General features: G+C 42.9%; 1 protein-coding gene across 1 annotated transcript in view; it reads left to right on the forward strand.

Annotated features, from left to right (window-relative positions):
* Positions 1 to 22,354, forward strand: part of RNF175 (ring finger protein 175) — a gene marked incomplete at both ends in the record, with an annotated part of 33,124 nt that overhangs the window by 4,731 nt on the left and 6,039 nt on the right. Inside the window, 4 exons of the mRNA XM_079771682.1 lie at positions 798 to 939; positions 11,757 to 11,911; positions 16,336 to 16,443; positions 21,240 to 21,360. Of these exons, the coding sequence (XP_079627808.1) occupies positions 798 to 939; positions 11,757 to 11,911; positions 16,336 to 16,443; positions 21,240 to 21,360 (526 nt within the window). The remainder of the gene's footprint in view (positions 1 to 797; positions 940 to 11,756; positions 11,912 to 16,335; positions 16,444 to 21,239; positions 21,361 to 22,354) is intronic.

The following is a 22,354-nucleotide window of genomic DNA, read 5'->3' on the forward strand; positions in this document are numbered from 1 at the left end:
GGGGGCAGTGAGGGGCAACCAAACTACCTAACAGCAGGCTGCATGGGGCAACCAGGCCAGCAGGGAGGGCAGTTGGGGGTGACCAGGCCATCAGGGGGGGCAGTTAGGGGTGATCAGGCAGGCAGGCAGGTGAGCAGTTAGGAGCCAGTGGTCCCAGATTGTGAGAGGGATGTCCGACTGCTGGCAGCTGGACATCTCCCGAGGGGTCCCGGATTGGAGAGGGTGCAGGCTGGGCTGAGGGGACCCCACACACACACCCCACCATGCATGAATTTCGTGCACCGGGCCTCTAGTTGACAAATAAAATAACATATGTTCTTTGCAATTTTAGAACAATCCTGAGGTACAGACAGATCATTATTTTAAATTTGCAAATGAGGAAACTGAGGCTCAGAGACCTTAAATGACTTATAAAAGACTATATATGGTGATAAACTGGCCAATCAAGGACTGGAACCCAGGCCTTTCCAGGACCCATCAGTGATTTTTTTTTTTTTTTGGGGGGGGGGGCATAACTTAACTTGAAGGGACAAGGCTGAAGTCAATACACATGGAAAAACTAAGGGCTGAGAGGAATTGGCTTTGCTGATAAGTTTGGGCTCCTCCTCTCAACTGCCTCTCCCCCAAGCCTGGGGGAAAGGGAGGAACCAAGAAAATTTTAGGAAAACTTTGCAATCAAAGCTTAAAGCCCCTTACATTTGAAATCCCTAATTGCTTCCTATGGGCCCAGCCTATTTTTTTTGCTAAATGTGCAAAGGTTGAGAACTTTTGCGGATGACCTCATTTGCTGGTTCCAGCCTGCAGCAGGAGAAGATGTACAAGATGCACCGGGGCCACGAGTCCATGCACGTGGAGATGATCTTGATCTTCCTCTCCACCCTGATCATCGCCCAGATAGTGCTGGTGCAGTGGAGACAGAGGCATGGCCGGTCCTACAACGTAAGTCTCCCTGGTGGCTGCTGGAAGCCTGCTCCTCTGGCGGCCACATCCCTCCTTTTTTTTTTTTTTTTACCACTTTGAAGAAATGGTTTGTTTAAGTCAGTGATTCTCAACTGTGTACAATTTTGGCCCCAGGAGACATTTGGCAACATCTGGAAACATTTTTTATCCTCCGTGGAAGGGGTTGGGGTATGCTACTGGCATCTCTAAGGTAGAGGCCAGGGATGCTGCTCAACATGCACAGGACAGCTCCTTACAACAAAAGAAACGTCCATAGTGCAAGGTTGAGAAGCCCTGGTTTAAGGAAACCAATTTTCCTTTTGTGCATGAACAACTTCTGCCATTGGCCCAGGAAAGGAGAATTAGGAATTCCAGAAACAAAAGGTGAGGCTGTCTAACTTTGTTTCATTCGCAATAAACTCTGGCACTGATGGCTTGCATATTCATGAAAGCTTGTTTATGATAACACTGCACTGACAGCCACGTAGAGCACAATCCCATTTTCAAAGACCAATCCCACTCAAGCATGTCCACTTGACCTTTGCCATCTTACAGCCCCAGGGGCATCCCCTGGGCTGTTGGGCCTGAGACCTTACAATGTTTAGAGCAGTGGTACTCAAATCTTAGGGTATAACTCTTATCACCTAGAGGGCTTATTAAATCAGATTCTCAGGTCCCATCCTGAGTTTCTGATTCAACAGGTGCCCAATAATTTGCAAGACTTGCAAGTTCTCAGATGGTCCTGGGACCACATTTTGATGATCAATGGTTTGGACTTGAGTGTGGCCTAAGTGAAGAAACATTGCAAAGGGAGAAGGTCCTCAATGATCCCTCTACATGATTCTGAGTCTTGGACTGCTCATGTATAAGAAGACTCGCCTGTGACATATGAAGTGCTGGCTTAGACCAGTATTTCATTTTCCTCTTACCCATCATAAAGATTATTTTCTGTGTAGCACAGGGTCTAAGGGAATTCTTTAGAGTTCTGTATAATACTTACATTTAGGCAATTTTGTACATTTTATATAGAAAGAGCAATTTTGGATGGTTTGTTTGTTTTCCTAGGTAGAATAGAAAAGAGAGGGAGACATTGAGAAACATCGATGTGAGAGAAATACATCGATTGGTTGTCTCCTACACGAGCTCCACCCAGGACCCTTGGGTTCACAGGCCAATGCTCTAGCCACTGAGCCAAACCAGCTAAGGCTTGGGTGGTTCTTGTTGTTGTTTAGATGGGGTGGTGGTTTTTATTTAAAAGAACATGTATCAATTTGCTGCCATGTCATTATTGTCTTGTTAATTAAAATAAACATCCTCTACATTACAGAGGTTTTTGTTTTGTTTTTTAATGAAGGAGACTAGAATTAAACCTCATTAGCTATGCTCTCATATCAAAGAAAAGATTTTTAAATATATCTTAAACAGAGTTTCCTTATCTGCAAAATATAAATGCTTAACAGAATTTCTGGAGAAACTTACTTTTACTATAAAAACACTGATATGTTAAAAGCAAATGTTTGGAGAAAGATATGTCATGATAGCACTAATAAAAGAAATCTGGATTAAGCTATATTAATTTCAGGTAAAGCAGACTTCAGAACAAGGATAACTATTAGGGATAACGAGGGGCATTACATAATGATACAAGGGTCAGTTATTCAAGAAGACACAGAAGTTCTTTTTTTAAATTTATCTTTATTTAATAATAAATAAAGTATTACAGTTGTCCCCTTTTTCCCCATTGAGCCCTTCTAGCCTGCCCCTGTTGTATATGTGCCTAACAACAGAGCATCAAAATATATGAGGCAAAAACTGGTAAAACTGCAAGGAGAAACTGACAAATCCACAATTACATTTGGAGATTGCAACACCCTCTTTCAGTAGCCAATAGATCAAGCAGGAAGAAAATTGTAAGGATATAGTTGACCTGAACAGTACCACTGATCAACTTACTCTAACTCTTAGAGAATGAGTCACCCAGCAACGACAGAGCACACATTCGTCTCAAGCTCTCATGACGCATTTACCAAGATAGACCACATTCTAGGCCATAAAACACACCAAAACTAAATTGAAAGAATAGAAATCACACAAAGTACAGTTGACCCTTGAGTAAAAAACTATGAACTGCACAGATCCACTTATATGCAGATTCTTAAAAATCAATATTCAGTTAGTCCTCCACACCCCCAGGTTTCACATCCGTGGCTTCAAACGACTGTGGACTGAAAAGAGAATCTTTGATCTGTGGTGGGAATGGACTTATTTCAGAGAGCCGATTTAAGTTATATGCAGCTCTTCAATGGGGTGGCAGGCGCTGGGCAATGGTGCCCCTAACCCCTGCCCCAAGCTGTTCAAGAGTCAACTTTATACTCTCAGACCACAAAAACTAAACTAGAAATCAATAACACAAAGCTAGAAAAATCCCCAAATACTTGGACTTTAAATAATATAATACTAAATAACACGAGTCAAAGAAGAGGACTCAAGAGAAATTAAAAAAACTATTAAAACCAAATGAAAATACAACATATCAAAGTTTATGAAAGGTAGAAAAGCAGTGCTTAGAGGGAAATTTCTAGCATTGAATCTATACATTAGAAAAGAAAATTAGGGTCTAAAATCAGTGATCTAAGCATCTACCTTTAAAGTATGAATAAATAAGCAAACTATGATATCTCCATACAATAAAATATTAGTATGTAATAAAAAGGTATGCACTATCAAGCCATGGAAAGACATGGAGGAACCCTGGTGAAACCAGCCAATACAAAGGCCACATACTATATGAATCCAATTATATATCTCCAGAGGCCCAATGCACGAAAATTTGTGCAAGAGTAGGCCTTCCTTCCCCTGGCTGCCGGCACCGGCTTCCCTCCAGCACCTGGGATCTGGACTTCAGCCGCCTGCAGGCACCTGGGACCCGGGCTGCTTCCTTCCTGCCCTGGCTTTGTCAGGAAGGATGTCTGGAATGACGTCCGGAAGATGTCCACTCTAATTAGCATATTACCCTTTTATTATTATAGATTCTGAAAAATGCAAAACCATAGAGAGAGTAAAATGATGGTTGGGGTTTTTTTGTGGGTTTTTTTTTTTGGACAGTGGTTGCCAGTAGTTCATGGAGGTCAAGAGGAAGGACAAACAAGTGAAACAGGAATTTTAGGGCAGTAAAGTGGATCTGTATAATACTGTAATTTTGGATACAAGACCTTATGCATTTGTCAAATCCCAACAAACTACTGTATATAGCACAAGAAGCAGACCTTAAGGTAGGCAAATTTTTAAAGATCATTTAGGACGGTGGTCGGCAAACCGCGGCTCGCGAGCCACATGTGGCTCTTTGGCCCCTTGAGTGTGGCTCTTCCACAAAATACCACGGCCTGGGCGAGTCTATTTTGAAGAAGTGGCGTTAGAAGAAGTTTAAGTTTAAAAAAATTTGGCTCTTAAAAGAAATTTCAATCGTTGTACTGTTGATATTTGGCTCTGTTGACTAATGAGTTTGCCGACCACTGACTTAGGAGATTGGGGATCCCAGGGAGAAATGCAGATGGTGACAAGAGAATCTGACTTCATTATAAATGTATGAAACAACCTCACCGAAGGGCATTGGGGGTCAAGGTGCCGCTCCAGGTGCCTTTGGAAGTGAGACGAGTGTGGTAAGATTAAGGCACTAGGAGCCGCACACGAGCACTGTACTCTAGTGGATAAAACAGTTTCCCAGGAGGGTATAGGTTAACAATTCCCATCCTGCTGCATATGTATGTACACTGGGATGGGAAAATTATGTAAACTGTGGCAGATGGTGGGAGTGGGAGTTTATGGATAAGCAAGGGGAGGAAACTTTTTAAAAAGTAGGAAGTGCACACAATATATGTGAACAGTTTTGTACGTTAATCATTATTTATACATTTATTTATGCCCTGAGGGCATTTTTAATTACACATCAAGTATTATTTTCACATTATTTCATGCATAATTTGGATCATGTACGTCAGAGATGAGGGACTAATCTGAAAAGCTCAGAACATTTTCAGACACAGCTTTTAACAAATAGGTTTATCTTCTGAAGAGATCATTTAATTTGTCTCTTCAGATTCTGCTCGGTGGTCTGTAGAAGCTGTGAATATCAGAGCAGCTTATTATGATAAAGCAAAAGAAACAGGTTATTTAGAAAGCAAAGTTTTAAAACATAATATTAACTGCTCCTAAGTGATGCCAAAAAGTATTGAGAGAAAGTAGATAGAAAATGGAATGTTGTTATTTGGTTTGGGATACAACTAAATACCTGGATGTTTCCAAATACTCATATTTTTAGCATAACATAGTCCAAGCATCTGGATATTTGAATTTTTCTCTTTCCAGCTGATAGTGCTGATATGGTTTAGATATAGGCAGAGCCTCAGAATTAAATTATTTCCAAATGCTTTTAACAGCATTCAATTAAAAATAAAATTTCATTCAATACCATCCTCTCCACCTTCTTTTATGTCTCCTACTTTTCATATCTGCAGGAAATAGCGGGGGAGGGTGCGGAAAAAGAACCTTTCTCCTTCCCTTCAAACCAGTAGAGAGCCTGTTGACTACATACACAGAATTGGGGTTTTAGACACACCGTTAACTTGCCTCAATACACTGGCAAATCCTTAAGCCACAGATTGAAACATTGCTCTATTTAAAACAAACTCCCTGCAATAAACCATTAGGTCTGTTCAAAGCTTTTTAAAATGAGGCAAGGCACAAATATACACATACTGATGTAACATTGCAGAAGCTCCTTTAACAGTTTAAATAGCAAAATCAACAGTCTGAATTGAAGATAGAAATCTAGACCTAGTGGATTTCTAAGAATCCTTCATATGCCATGATTTCATTATTTTACTTATTCATTTTATGCCCACACTTTCCTTCATTGCCTTTGTTCTGATAGCACAATATTCTTGGAGTCATTTATGTACATGATGATTTTCTGCTTACCTCTAGCATCCCCCTGCTCTCCCTCCATCCCACCCATACAAGTACACACAGACATGTGTACACGTGGCTGCAAACATAGTAGTTTAGGATTTGCAGTGCAAAGGAAATAAGTATCACATACATACATAACTTCCCTTCTTTCCTTCCTTCCTTCCTTCCTGCCTTCCTGCCTTCCTCCCTCCCTCTCTTCCTTCCTCCCTCCCTCCCTTCCTCCCTCCCTCCCTCCCTCCCTCCTTCCCTCCCTCCCTTTCTTCCTTCCTTCCTTCCTTTTCTTCCTTCCTTTCTTCCTCCCACCCTCCCTCCCTTCCTTATTGTGTGACCCATTCACCATCCTGTACAACTAGACAAAAGATATCTTTGTTTTGTCTTGACTTGCAATTCTTTCCAGATTCATCCATAATGCATGGTAAAAGGAAAAACATGGTACCACTGGGCAGCATCTGATCCGTCAGGACAATCCTCCTGCCATGATGTGCGGTGGGGAGAAGGTGGGTGATGTGATCCAGATGCAGGGCCAGTCATGCAGATGTGTTTTATATGCACATGCCCAGATGGTGACCCCTCTGGCATCATTAATGTGTCCCAGCTGCCAGGCTCCTCTGTTGCATGCATGCACCTCAAGTTCACATATTTCATGTGTTTATTTATGAGGCACAACATTCCTACATTTCATATGTGGCAGTTACTATTAAAAATGAGAGGTTTTAACTGCTCTGGAAATTGATAAAGAATTTTTTAAATTGCTATGAAATGTGGCCCTCATTTCAAAAGGACTTCTCTGTACAATCATTTAATTCATAACACAAATTTCTGACCTTTGTCCTTACATGTTGAGAAAATGTGGTGCTGGGTTTAGACTTTAAAGATAGTTAATAAATTGAATATTTGCATACAGAATATATTATAATGATATATATTTTTTGCTTTCTTTTTATTTCTAATCTCCAAGGCCTATTTTTTAAAAAGTTGCAGATCTATACATTTGAACATTGTTATTTTCTATTAATTAAATCCAGGCATCAAGTAAGAGAAATTTGGGATTTTCCAGGAATGGGTTGTATTTATAAATCCACAAGGAGAGAACTAGTTTTATAAAAATACAGTCCAATGGTCACTTCAAACCATCATGGATTATAACTCCACTGATTTGAGGAAATTGATTAGTCTTGTAAAATTTGGCTTATAACCTAAAGTATAAAATATGGGAACATAGTGGTTTCACTGAATTAAAATGAACCAATTCAAATTTTTATTTAAAAAAAAAACTTCAGCATCTTTATGGGGGAAGTAAAAAGATGAATCAAATTCTTAAAACAGAGAGATGAAAAATGCAAGTGACAGGTAATCAAATTTTGAAAGATGGAGTTCATATCCATTTCCTTCTTTGATATCAGAAGTAATGAACTAAAAAATTCAAAACCTACAATAAAGCATAGATGACTATCTCCACAATAAGCAAAAGGAAATGAGGGACCCAAATACTGATGAGATTTTTAAGGAGCTCCACACTTATTCTCAGCAGTAGAGGGTCAGTCCGACTGACATGGCTTAGTGGCTTAGTGATTTAATGTTGTCCTATGAACCAGGAGGTCATGGTTCGATTCCCATTCAGGGCACATTCCTGGGTTTCAGGTTCAATCCCCTGTGTGGGGCATGCAGGAGGCAACCAATCAATGGTTCTCTCTCATCATTGATTTTCTATCTCTCCCTCTCCCTCTTCTCTGAAATCAATAAAGATCTATACATATTTTTTAAATGGGTTATTTAAAAAAAATACATAGAAACTCAAAGTTGCTAATGCTGAATATTAAAAGGAGTGAATCTTAAGTCTTGGTTTCCTCACATATGGTTTCTGGTCCTCACAAAAAGTATTCTACTTCCTTAAGGAAGCCTGTTTTTCCTATTTGAGTATATATATATACATACTAGAGGCCCGGTGCATGAAATTTGCACACAGGGGGTGTGTGTCCTTCAGCCCAGCTTGCACCCTCTCCAATCTGGGACTGCTGGCTCCCAATTGCTTCCCTGCCTGCCTTCCTGATTGCCCCTAACCGCTTCTGCCTGCCAGCCTGATCACCCCCTAACCACTCCCCTGCCAGCCTGTTTGCCCCTAACTGCCCTCCCCTGCAGGCCTGGTCACCCCTAACTGCCCTCCCCTGCAGGCTTGGTCACCCCTAATTGCCCTCCCCTGCAGGCCTGGTCCCCCCTAACTGCTCTCCCCTGCAGGCCTGGGTCCCCCCCATCTTCCCTTCCCTGCAGGTCCAGGTTGCCCCCAACTTCCCTTCTCTGATGGCCTGGTCACCCCTCACTGCCCTCCCTTTTGGCCATCCTGTGGTGGCCATCTTGTGTCCACATGGGGGCAGCCATCTTGTGTGTTGGAGTGATGGTCAATTTGCATATTACTCTTTTATTATATATGATTATATATGATAGAGGCCTGGTGCACGGGTGGGGGCCAGCTGGTTTGCCCTGAAGGGTGTCCCGGATCACGGTGGGGGTTCCCTTGGGGCGTGGGGTGGCCTGGGTGAGGGGCCTGTGGTGGTTTGCAGGCCGGCCACGCCCCCTGGTGACCCAAGCAGAGGCCCTGGTATCTGGGATTTATTTATCTTCTATAATTGAAACTTTGTAGCCTTGAGCGGAGACCAAGGCAGGCCAGGGCTGCAGAAGCTTGGCTTCCTCCATCACTGGGGGCAACTCAAGCCTCCTGCTCTCTCCAGCTCTGTGGCTGCTGCCATTTTTGTTGGGATTTATTTATCTTCTATAATTGAAACTTTGTAACCTTGAGTGGAGTCCAGGGCCAGCCAGGGTGTGCAGGAAGCTTGGCTTCCTCCATTGCTGGGGAAACCCAAGCCTCCTGCTCGCTCTGTGGCCACAGCCATCTTGGTTGGGTTAATTTGCATGCTCGCTCCTGATTGGCTGGTGGGCATGGCTTGAGGGTGTAGTAGAGGTACGGTCAATTTGCATATTACTCTTTTATTAGATGGGATATATATTTCATAAATAAAGGTGCAAGCCCATTCATTAGCTTTGACCATACCCACAAAGTAGGATGGAAAATTAAAGCAATTATCTGACTAATTCAGGCAAGAGTAAAGAATATGTATCCTTCCTTGGAAGTACTGCCTTGAATTCTAAAACAAAAAGCAGGTTATAGGATATTTTTTCTGAACTCTTTAGTTACCTCAGATTTGCTCCATGTGTATTTTTGTTCAAATGCATATGTATAATGACAACTGTACTGTTCTCTGAAAGATTTAGAGCAATGCTAAGATTACGGATCCAGGTTGTTTTAGGGATGAAGCAATTAAAAGAGAATGAAAAGCCTGGGAAATGTCTTCTTATTTGACATGGAAAAGAGAATGGCAGTGGCCTTGCCTTTTTCACTTATATCTTGAAGTCCTATCAAATTTGGTTATTGACCTTTGGACTATTATAACCAAGATCTTATTAAAAGATCCAAAATTACATCCATACACTCTTTTTTTAAAAGCCACCTCCTTTTATCTTTTTCAAACTTAAAAAGGGTTTATTTGTTATTTCATATATATATTTAGTTTCTAAATATAAGACTTTAAATGTATTAAGAGACCATTTCTATTAGAAAGTTTTCATTGTGTAAGGCCACCTCCTTTAATTACAAAGATGAAGAGAGTAAAGACAACAAATAAATTACATCAGCCTTTGTTTATACCCAGATGACATATGTACATGCATGCTATAACAACTCTTTCTACATCCTGGCAGGCATGATTAATCGATCATGATACTCTTTAACACAAAACCAGGACCCACGCTTAGAATCCTCCTCAACAGAGCTTTACCAGGTGCCACCACCAATTAAAGTCCACACCAGAAATTAAACCTTGTTGCCATTCCCTTCTTATACTGGTGCTGAGTAAATAATAGGTGGTTAGTCTACAGATGATAAAACATAAAAGACCAAAGATTATTGCTATTGTTTAAAACTATCCTCTTTTCACAAGAGAGGTGAATAGCTCGTATTGTTACAGAAAACCGGAGAAGAACCAAGCAACACTTAGAGAGATGGAGTTACATTTATTATTATTATTATTATTATTATTATTATTACTAGAGGCCCGTTGCATGATATTCGTGCAAGAATAGGCCTTCCTTCCCCTGGCTTCACTCCGAGCCGCCCAGGAGCCAACACGTCTCCATTCCCCAGCTGCCCGGGAGCCAGCAAGTCCTCACTTCTATCCGGAGCACCACTCCAGTAGCTCCCTCCACAGCCCCCCTTCCCCTCATAGCAGGCATCACGCCCCTCCCAGCCGCTCCACTCTGCACCTGCATATGCAAATTAACCTCCATCTTTGTTTGGTTAATTTTCATACTCACTCTGATTGGCTGTGGGCTTAGCTGAGTGATCGTTAATTTGCATGTTTCTCTTTTGTTAGGTAAGATTATTATTACATGCGGGCCCAGAGAAAATGTCTCTCAAATTCTGGGTGAAGTCACACAGGAAGTTTCCTGTATTTATACCCTTTTACCCTCTTTGTCTCCCAAATATGGGGTTTTCCAGTCCCCTTTGCAAGTTCTTAAAGAGCCCCTATGTGCTGGGGCTTTGAGACCTCAACCAAAGGCTTGGCCTGGTGCCAGCACTGATAACTTTGTCTGGAGAAGGTTTAATGGCCTCTCTGAAATGGGAGTAGTCTTATTTTCCTTATTATTTAAGCAAGCATTTGCAGAAGCCAAAATAGCAGGTTTAATATTTCAAACAGCAGTTTTTATATAAGATGGATGCTTCAGTATTAGGCCCAAACGATCTAACAATTAGGAGTGTCAGTCACTACGGTAACCATATCAAGTCATTGACCTCCAGCCCATCAGTGTAGTCCTGCTTCCTGCTATGCGAGCTTGAGGCTGGCCAACTTACAGAACCATCTGATGGCTACTTGGACTCAGGTCAGTGGTATAGACCAGTGGTCGGCAAAGTCATTAGCCAACAGAGCCAAATATCAACAGTACAACGATTGAAATTTCTTTTGAGAGCCAAATTTTTAAAACTTAAACTTCTTCTAATGCCACTTCTTCAAAATAGACTCGCCCAGGCCATGGTATTTTGTGGAAGAGCCACACTCACTCAAGGGGCCAAAGAGCCGCATGTGGCTCACGATCCACAGTTTGCCAATCACTGGTATAGACCACAAAGGGGTTATACACAGAGGGACAGGAGATAGTCTGATCCATGTCTTAGGGCTGCCTAGAAAAGGCAGCAGAAACCAAAGAGGAAAGACAAGAAGCAAATGGTGGGTTGCAAATCTAATGTTGGATAACAGCACAGTCGGGACTGCAGGGTTAACCCTGCGGCGTGCACTGGGACAGCAGGCAGAAGCCTCCCAGAAGCTGCTGGGACACCACTTCCTCCCTTGAGATCAGGTGCATTTGCACATGTGCCCAGGTAGTAACCACAGCTCCTGAGCTCCGTGCAGTACTGTTTGCCGGGCGCTTTCCCTTCAGGGATTTCCTTTGATCCCCACCTCAGTCAGCAAAGGCAGGTGGGGCAGGCATTGTTATCTCCCATTTTACAACTGAAAGGAAGCTCCTTTATCCAAAATCACATCGCTGTCCAAGCCTGAAGTTGCTTTCATCTGAAATATCCCAAAGAAAGAAAGTGTCGGAAGCTGGGTATTTTGAATTATTTCCCATTCGAATTTTCAGATAATTGTGCCAGCCTGCTCCATGTGCAGGTTACAGAGGAGTTTGTAGTTGAATGGTTAACCAGTTGAGTGTACAGACAGGATTCTGAATCTTTTGACAATGGGCATGCCCTTCTGGGCCCTGAGTCATTGAAAGAGACTTTCTGTTCATTTCTCTAACAGCTGGTGACCCTGTTGCAGATGTGGGTTGTCCCTTTGTATTTCACAATAAAACTTTACTGGTGGCGGTTTCTGTCTATGTGGGGAATGTTCTCAGTTATCACCAGTTACATCCTCTTCAAAGCTACACGAAAGCCCCTCTCCGGGAGAACACCCCGGTAGGTATTCCACTTGTTTCTTCTCCATCATCCCCTTTATTGTAAACACTAGAAAGTATATTTAACTTCCATTTTCTTGAATGGGGGTGGGGTGGTGGTAGAATGTTATGCTTCTTTTTTTGTCTTCAGTAACAAAACTGTTTGGAGATTAGCCATAACACTGTCAGTTCACATTCATTATTTAATGGTGATTCAGACATGCCTGTAAAATTTATTACTTTAGCTATTAAGTATTGAAGGCCAGGGAGAAAGAGAAGTGAAACTGTTAAGTTTTCTAGAGCACTGTTTGCATGTTTATTTTTAACTCAGCATTTTGTTTATTCCACTGTAAGTTGTCACACACATTTTATAAGAGAGCAAGAGTTAGAAGTCCATATTTTTAACAACTCTGCATGAGGTTTGTATCTGATAAATCATAAGAAATGATTTATTACTCTCATAACAAACGAGGCTTTAAAATTCCATTGATCATTTTAATGACCATTGTCAACCTCTGGACATTTATATAATTTCATCACATTATTCACATCTTTCCAAAGTGCTTATAATGTGCCCAAAAGCTTGCTCTCCCTCTCCTTGTTCTTTAGATAAGATCTGAACCCAATTCCAGCTAAAACTGGAATAGGAGAAAGAGAAAATAGGTAAAGTGTTTAATGGTAATAAGACAATGCCATTTAATGGTAATAAAGACAAATGATCTTTGTCAGAAAATAAGTCATAAACGCCTGTAAAATATTTTTATGATTATTTGGCCATTCAGATGTTTGTATTTAATCCTCTAAAAAAGTGGGAGAGCCCTAACCCGTTTGGCTCAGTGGATAGAGTGTCAGCCTGCAGACTGAAGGTCCCAGGTTTGATTTCGGTCAAGGGCTTGTAACTTGGTTGCAGGCACATCCCCAGTGGGAAGTGTGCAGGAGGCAGCTGATCGATGTTTCTCTCTCATCGATGTTTCTAACTCTCTATCCCTCTCCTTTCCTCTATGTAAAAAATCAATAAAATATATTTTTAAATTAAAAAAAAAAGTGGGAGAGACAAGATCAGCTTTTCCTTCTAGTATGGAGAAGGAAAAATATGCAGTAAGAGAAATTAGATCAATACATTTCATGATAAAGATTGAAATTCAAATAAATGAATTTAGGCTTATGAGCACTTTAATTTAATCCCACGTTGGGAAGTGCTTGGGGTAGTGTTAGGAGACCTTCTATACTGGCCAGTTTGAGGTCTTAGTCTTTGTAAGGACCTGGTTCCCCCATCAGCAAATGGACAGCTGGGACCCTTCCTTCCTACAAAATGTTGTAAGTTATTTAAGACTTGTGATGTGATCTAAGTTTTGGATGAATTGAAATGTACTTCCTTTTCATCCCCTGGATATAATCTACATTGTATTTCAATGAAAGCAGTTCTCTTTTCCAATGCATAATGCATTCCCCTGGTGAAATGCAGCCCTTCTGTGCACATCAGCTCATTCAGTGCCGAGACCTTCACTACAGGAAATACCCAAGTGCTGCCTTGTTACCCCCATGGCTCCAATAGCTCAGATGGCCGGGGTCCCACGCCCTCTGCCTCTCGTGCCCACAGTGCACCCATGTCAGCTTCCTCCTCCCTGCAATAGTCTGAGGGCCAAGCCACTCCACTCACATGTTAAGCAGACCCAGCTGCCGCTTGGAGAGAAGCAATGGAAGAGGCCAAATAGGGACCCTTTCCTTTTAGAAAAGCAGTAAGGATAAAGAAACTCACTGAGTAGAGGTAGTGGGCCCTAAGCATCTTTATGGATCTTTGCTTCATCACCACATTATAGCAAATGTGCATGGTGCGGAGGGCAGACCCCAGAGGAGTGGCCTTCGGTGCCAACGCAGTTTAAAAACCGCTGTTCCTCCCCCAGAGCACACCAAGCCCCGGCTGAGGGGCAGAGTCGCAGATAAGAAGTGGGTTTCGTTTCTACTACGGTCAGGCTGTCTGTCAAGCAATGTTCAGGCTCAAAAATAGGCCACGAAGAGCTTGGCCTGATCCCATCGAGTCTCTGTGGACACTGCTCTGAAGCCCTACCCCAGTGTCTGTCCTGGCTTATCTGTAATCAAATTAGCAAGGAAGTTCTGGACTCTGGGAACCTGTACCCCCAAAAGGAGGAAAATGTAGGGGGTGATATTTGGAAAAGCTAATACTCTACATCCCTCATGATAATATGACCCAGTAAGCATTTAATGTGCCAAGTCTTTGAAACATTAATACATTATCTCACACAACCTTCAGAACGATTTAGAAGCTGGTGTTGTCATCCTCCCTTTATAAATGAGCAGTCATAGGAAGAAACGTGGAGTAGGGTGGCCAGGGTCCCCCAGGTAGTAAGTGGCAGAGCCCAGAAAGAACCCAAAGACGGCCAAAATGCCAAGCCCCTGCTCCCAACAGCAGGCTGTGGCTTAATTACACCAACAAACTGCCTTGCACAGAGAGACCCTGCACTTACAGAAGTTGTTAGGAACACCTCTGGTGCTGGCACCACCTTGAGAGGGGCCCTTCAGGTAGAGAGAGGATGTGTGGAGTTCAAGGAACCCCACTCTGGTGCACGCTGGTGTTTGGGGGTGAAGAGGGAGCTCCTCTTGAGGTTGGCCACTTTTCCCATCATCACCCCTTTTAGCAACACCAACTTCCACCTTGATCTGACTGCACTAAGCAAAGACTCAAACTGTTCAGCACTGGCAAAGCAAAAGGACCCACCCCACGGCCCAGGGAGACACTCTGGCCCCTTTAGTGATGACACAGCCTCACAGTGATTGGAGTCACCTCCTGCAGGTTTCCCGCTCCGCCTTGTAACTCCTCATTGCTGAGGCCTCCCTCAGGCAGGATGATACTTGGAGGAGGAGGTGTGCTACCCGCCCCTCCCACCCCAATCTCTCAACTGCCCTTGTATGTGAGTTGCTTGAAATGAGGAAAGCATTTCACCATAGAAATCAGGTAAATGGCAATTCATTTCTCCAGTTAGCCCACAACCCCCACTTAAAACATGTTTCAGAAAGTCCCTTCTGACTGTAGCTCAATGAAGTGGGGTACCTTTTAAAATAACATCAAAACATTACATAAAACCAACTGGCATGGCCCAGTGGTTGAGCATCAGCCTATGAATCAGGAGGTCACTGTTTGATTCCCAGTCAGGGCACATGCCCGGTTTGCAGGCTCAATCCTTAGTGTGGGTCATGCAGGAGGCACCTGATCAATGATTCTCTCTCATCATTGATCTTTCTATCTCTCTCTCCCTCTCTGAAATCAATAAACATATATATATATTTAAAAACCACTACATCAGTAATATCACAGAACTAAAGCATATGATGCAATGGCTCCAACAGGGAGGAAGCCAGGGGAGGTGGGAGAGTTGGGGACAGGGCTCCAGGTTGGAGGTGAGAGGGTGGGGTCAGGTTTCTGGAGTGAGACTCTAAATGAAGTTTGGTGTAGAAGGCAGGAGAGGGGCTTCGGGAGGATGAGGAAAGAAAGGACTGAGAGGCAAGCAGGGCCTCCCGCCATTTTCGCCCTTGAGAGCATCAGTCCAGCCACCCCCTATTGTCTCTGGGCACCAAAGGTAGCCTCCCAGCTAGCGGCTCCTCCTTCCACCACCTCTTCCTGTCTTGGGGCTGGAGTAGGGGGGACTTGTACTGTGGCACACCAGGAATGGAGCTGGGTGCCAGCCTCCTCCCACATCTTCCCAGGCATGAAGCAGCTTTGTGGAGCATTGCATAGCTTTTTCTAAGGGTTTTACTGCCAGGGCTGAGGGGAATGAACAGGGTTCCCTTCTAGATCACCTCCACTCCATCCTCCATCCCCATCCTCTCACTTCCCCACTGAGGCCCTGTGGGAAGAAGGAAAGGCCTTAAGAGAGGTCATGGTCAGGGCATCTAATGAGCAGAAAAAAACGAGGCTGAAGCACTCTTGCAAGTTCATCCCAGGGCTAGGGGAGGGGCTCTGTGATGGAGATGAGATGGGATGAGGGCTGAGGTTGTTTGCTCTGGGGCTGGGGGCAGCAGGAGGAGCAGGAGGAAGGGTAACTCCTGGAGGAGGTACTGTCTCCTCTTGACTTCTCCTCCCAACTTTGCTTGTCCCTCCAAGGTACTCCTGCCAAAAGCACTCTAAGCTAACTAACCCTGGAGCCAAATGGGAAAAGGAGGGGAAGGAAGAGGCAGGGTCCCAGGTAAAGTAACCATCCCTGAAGGCCATTTTTACTTGAGGAAGATGGGTAAATTACAATGAATTTATATATGCATATACACAGAAACACATGTACATGGTAGCTGATATAATATACTTATGTTCTTTGTATTACATAATAAATAGAATTTTAGAAACTCAAAACTGACTTACGACAATGTTTAAAAGAGATAAAATACTTTATCATTTATCATGCTCTGTGTTTCTCCCCATTTTTCACTCTACAGATTGGTCTACAAATGGTTTCTTCTCATCTATAAACTCAGCTACACATTTGGTGTTGTGGGTTATTTGGCTATCATATTTTCATTGAGTGGACTTCATTTATTTTTCAAGTAAGTATCTCCAATGAAGACATTAACATCTCCAAGCACTTGCTTGGAACATTCATCTGGTCAAATTCTCTGTATCTATATCTTATTTATTTGCCTTTTTAAAGAAATACCCTTCCTTACTCCACCTAGAAAAGAACATTCCAAAGGAAGTTATACAGCTTAATGATCCACGTAAATTATTGAGAAGAGCCCTGGCCAGTTTGGCTCAGTGGATAGAGTGTCGGTCTGTGGACCAAAGGGTCCTGGGTTCAATTCCAGTCAAGGGCACCTGCTGCCAAGAACCAATTCCAACACGTAATAATTACAAGAGTTTTACCAAAAGGTTGGTGAAGCTTGGGCAGCTCAACAAGGGTGAGCCACATATGTAGTTTACCTGTTGCAAACGGCTAACTGGCACTTCCCCCAAACCTGAATAAGATAATAGTCTGCTGCCAGATAGCTCAGGGCATTTTATTGCCCCCTGTTGGCCAAACACCTGAACAGCTGTAGGCTATTCCCCAAACTGACAATGCTTCTGTACCCATTGAAACCATACCCTTTGAAGTATATTGTCTCCACATTGCCTTAGGATAAATTGTGTGAATAAAAGCAGGGTCCTTGGTCAAGGTAAGAGTCTTTAGCTGAACCTGCCTGGGTCGTGGGCTCGATCCCCACTAGGGGGCATGCAGGAGGCAGCCGATCCATGACTCTCTCATTGATAATGTTTCTCTCTCTCTCCCTTCCTCTCTGAAATCAATAAAAATATATTTTAAAAAATTATTGAGAAGATATCAATGCATGCAACAACTTTTATGACAAATGAATATTTTTCTCTTTCTTTTTATTGATTTATTTTAAATCCTCACCCAAAGAGTGAGGATATTTTTTCCATTTGATCTTAAAGAAAGTGGAAGGGATGGGGATGGGAAGAGGGAGGGAGGGGAGTGGGAGGGAGTGAGAGAGAGAGAGAGAGAGAGAGAGAGAGAGAGAGAGAGAGGGAGGGAGAGAGAGAAACATTGATGTAAAAGAGACACATTGATTGGTTGCCTGGGCTGGGGATGGAACCTGCAACCCTGTTATGTGCCCGTGACTGGGAATTGAACCCAAGATCCTTCAATTCGAGGGCCGATGCTCTACCCACTTAGCAACACTGGCCAGGGTTCCAATCTATATTTTCATTGGACGGTACAGCTCTGGAGTTTTGTTTCTAGCACCCATGAAATCCCTTTTGCTGGGGACAGTTGGAAAAGGAGGAACTGAGTGCTTAGACATTGAAAGGGAAGTAACGAGATAACAGAGCAAGAAAATCTTGGGGGAAATAAAGGAAATCGGGATCATTATATCTATGACTCAGACCAAGTTCCCATTAGGGAGAGGGTGGCTGAGAGGTGCTGTGGAGAAGGTCCTCACCGGCGGAGCTGAGGCTGTGTAATCAACCTGTGTTCAGGAAAGGGGATTTCAGTCACACCACGCTACGGACACCAGCTCATTTTCATTTCTACTTCGTAACTGTAATATTGCTACTGTTATGAATCGTAATGTAAATATCTGTGTTTTCCGATGGTCTTAGGCTCTACAGCAGCGGTTCTCTACCTGTGAATCACGACCCAGGTTGAGAACCGCTAGCAGGGTCATCTAAGACCATCGGAAAACACATATATTTACATTATGATTCATAACAGTAGCAAAATCACAGTTATGAAGTAGCAACGAAAATAATTTTATGGTTGGGGGTCACCACAACATGAGGAACTGTATTAAAGGGTCGCGGCATTAGAAAGGTTGAGAACCACTGCTCTAAAGTGTTGTTGATTATCATTGCATTGAGATCCTCTTCTGTGAAAACATGCGTTTGTTACTATACTTTTTTAAAATATATTTCTTTATTGATTTCAGAGAGGAAAGGAGAAGGAGAGGTAGAAACATCAGTGATGAGGGAGAATCACTGATCAGCTGCCTCCTGCACACCCCCTACTGGGGATCAAGCCTGCAACCCAGGCATGTGCCCTCAGCCGGAATCAAACCTGGGACCCTTCAGTCCGAAGGCTGATGCTCTATCTACTAAGCCAACCCAGCCAGGGCTGTTACTATACTTTTTATCAACACCTGCTCCCTTGGACTTGGAGGGAAGGTCATCTTCACTCCTCCCATTGCCCTAGTTGTAAAGTTACTCAGGCAAATACTACGCAGCAGTAAAAAAGAAGGATCTCTTAGCCTTTGAGACAGCTGGAGGGATCTAGAGAGTATTGTGCTAAATGAAATAAACGAGTCAGAGAAAGACAAGTATCACATGATCTCACTTTAGATCTTTATATGTGAAATCTTAATAACAAAATAAACTGATGAACAAAATAGATCCAGAGACATAAAAGCATGGAACATACTGTTGAATCTCAGAGGGAAGGCAGGGGTGGGTGGGTGGGTAGGAAGAGATTAATCAAAGAACTTGTATAAATACATGCATAACCCATGGACACAGACTATAGTGTGGTGAGGGCCTGGGCTGGGGATAGGAGGAGGGCTAGAAGGGGTAAATAAAGCACTTAATCCTCTCTAATAAAAGAGTAATATGCAAATTAACCATCACTCTGCTACATAAGCCATGCCCACCAGCCAAGCCACGCCCACCAGCCAATCAGGGGGAGTATGCAAATTAACCCAACCAAGATGGCTACCAGAAGGGAGGCTTGGGTTTCCCTGGCAACAGAGGAAGCCAAGCTTTCCACACACTCTGGTGGGCCCAGGCCTCCACTCAAGGATACAAAGTTTCAATTATAGAAGGTAAACAAATCCAAACAGAAATGGCGGCAGCCACGGATCGATCAGGAGGCTTGGCTCCGCTCAAGGCTACAAAGTTTCAATTGTAGAAGGTAAATAAATTCCAGATACCAGGGCCTCTGCTTAGGTCGCCAGTGGCATGGCTGGCCTGCAAACCACCACAGGCCCCTCGCCCAGGCCTCTCCACACCCCAAGGGAATCCCACCCTGATCCAGGACACCCTTCAGGGCAAACCAGCTGGTCCCCACCCGTGCACCAGGCCTCTATCCTATCTAATAAAAGAGTAATATGCAGATTGACCATCACTCCAACACACAAGATCAAGATAGCTGCCCCCATGTGGTCAAAGATCCTGCCCCCATGTGGACACAAGATGGCCACCACAAGATGGCCAGCAGGGGAGGGCAGTTGGGAGGGACCAGGCCTGCAAGGGAAGGCAGTTGAGATGGACCAGGCCTGCAAGGGAGGGCAGTTGGAGGTGATCAACCCTGCAGAGGAGGGCAGTTAGGGGTGGCCAGGCCGGCAGAGGAGGGAAGTTGGGGGCAAACAGGCTGGCAGGGGGAGCAGTTAGATATCAATCAGGCTGGCATGGGAGTGGTTAGGGGGTGATCAGGCTGGCAGGCAGAAGCAGTTAGGGGAAATCAGGAAGGCAGGCAGGCGAGCAGTTGGGAGCCAGCAGTCCTGGATTGTCAGAGGGATGTCTGGTGAGATCGGGCCTAAATGGGCAGTCGGACATCCCTAGAGGGGTCCCAGATTGGAGAGGGTGCAAGCTGGGCTGAGGGACACCTCCCCGCCCCCATGCACGAATTTCGTGCACCGGGCCTCTAGTATATATATATATATATATATATATATATATATATATATATATATATATATCTCCAGGCAAATCTTGAAAGGATGAAGCTGCCACCTGTGTTGGAATTCCCAAGTCACATCACAAAAGATCTGTACCCTCTAAGTCTACAAACTCTCTACCTTTACATTTCCATCTCAGATTAACAGAGCCTAAAAACACCCAGAATAAAGTTCCTGAGACAGACTACCCAACTCCTCTCCACTCCCTTCCCAATTCAATCAGACCCACCCAGTCCCATTGCTAATATTGAGACTGTTGATAGATATAACAAACCAAATATGCAATGATTAAGATTTAGAAATTAAATTAGAGACTAATTATTTACTTTTTAAATAAAGGTCTTCCTCTTGAAAAAGAAAGGAGGTTCTAATAGATAATCCTATTGTATTTGAAATATAATCCAAATACCTGACAACTATGACATAGTAGCAAAAGGCCTCAAAACTTGAGGTTGATTCTTGATTCTATCTCAAATATTTTTAGGTAAGATAAAGTATTTGAAAGCATTATGTAAACTCTGAGGTCTAAAGCAGGGATTCTCAACCCTAGCTGTGTTACAGTTGTTATCTACATAGCTCCTAAAAAGCACTTCTGTGCAGACCCCATCCAAGGCCACCCAAATTAGAGCCCTTGAAGAGGGCTCACATATCAGTCTAGTTTTAAATCTCCCCAGGTGATCCTAATCTATATTTAGGGCTGAAAACTATTGCTCTGTTAAAGAGGTTTGGAATGTTACCTGCCCAATGGGATACCTGGGGTCCAGAGAGCTTCCAAAAATATTGCTGCACAGGCCTCATCCCCACAGAGTGTGATGTAATTGTTGCCCAGGTCCTTTTATGCTCAGCCCAGCTTGAGAACCATTGGTTAGGATCAGCTTGTCTAAGAACTGTATATTGTTCCCTAGAATTAAAAAAAAATCCCTAAGAAGCATTTGAAGACTCTCAAGAATTACTTTGTCCACTTAGCACTGAGTGGTAAAATTTTAGGGAAATTTAGAGAATTTAACATTTTTCATTAACAAAAAGGCAAACTATACCAATCAATGAAAAAAAAAAACACCGCCAAGTTTCTATTAGATACTGTGGCAGGAAATACTCTCCTAGCTGCAACACTCCCACTGCCCCCCCCCCCCCCCCCCAAATGCCACATTCCTATTTTCTTGTCCTGCTGTTTTCAATAGAATCAAGGCTAGAGATTCCATGGATTTTGGCATTGTGTCGCTGTTCTATGGCCTCTACTATGGCATAATGGGGAGAGACTTTGCAGAGATCTGCTCGGATTACATGGCTTCTACTATAGGGGTAAGTGTTGCTTTTATTATTTGTAACCACTTGTGGTATATGGAGAAACGGTCTCATCTGACACCATATTTGCATCCATTTTCAGAAATCAATAAATTTTTATTGGTTCTCTCAGCCCAATTGCTCCTTGGATTCTCCTTGCACCAAAAATTGTCTTTGCTAATTAATTAAAAAATACATTTCTCCTTGATATAAAGTGGTTAGGAAATAATGCATCTTTTAAAATAAAATATACCAATTATTTGGAAGTAACCATATCTAGCATATCCAATTTGCCATCATTTAAAAGATTAAAAATTCAACAATACCAAAAACCCATTATTTTTGCCTACTACAAATAAAAGTCATATGTGATGCAACTAAAACACTTTAGAATCAACCAGTGCCTCAGGGTAATACTCATCATAAAGATCAGTTATTGTTATATAGCATGTGAAGAAGTAAATAACATAAAAAGTGTGTTAAATGTAATTCTGACTGTATATTGTTCCCTAGAATTAAAAAAAAATCCCTAATAGTTTAACACTCTTAAAAATAAAACTCAGAATGGACATACTTGCTGGTTGGTTGGATTTCAGAGTCAGATATTGGGAGCATCTATCTGTGTCTGACACACGCACATCTCTTAAACATAAACCAAAGCCTGCAGGGCAGACCCAGTGGTTTCAGGAATTCTCAGCCATGTCTCTTGGTACACAGCCGATCTGAAATGGAAAATCTAGTGTGAGTGGCAAGAATGATCTTCTGAACTGTTTTCTCTCTCCATTTATGGGGCAGGGCTAAGTAGACATTATCTTGATTTCCTTTCCACCCATCTCCATAGGCTCTATCTTACCCTTTTCCTTGAGCTTAGAATCCAACTTCTGTGGTGAAATGCTGGAACAAGATACCTTTTGGGATTCCTCTGCCATGTGTCATCTGTGGGCCAACTGCCTTTCTTATAAGGCTTAAAGTCAACAAAGGAGGAAGCATTTCCACCCCCAGTTCCTCTAAC

The sequence above is a fragment of the Cnephaeus nilssonii genome (assembly GCF_951640355.1).
Source record: "Cnephaeus nilssonii genome assembly, chromosome: 5".
NCBI classification, from domain to species: domain Eukaryota; kingdom Metazoa; phylum Chordata; class Mammalia; order Chiroptera; family Vespertilionidae; genus Cnephaeus; species Cnephaeus nilssonii.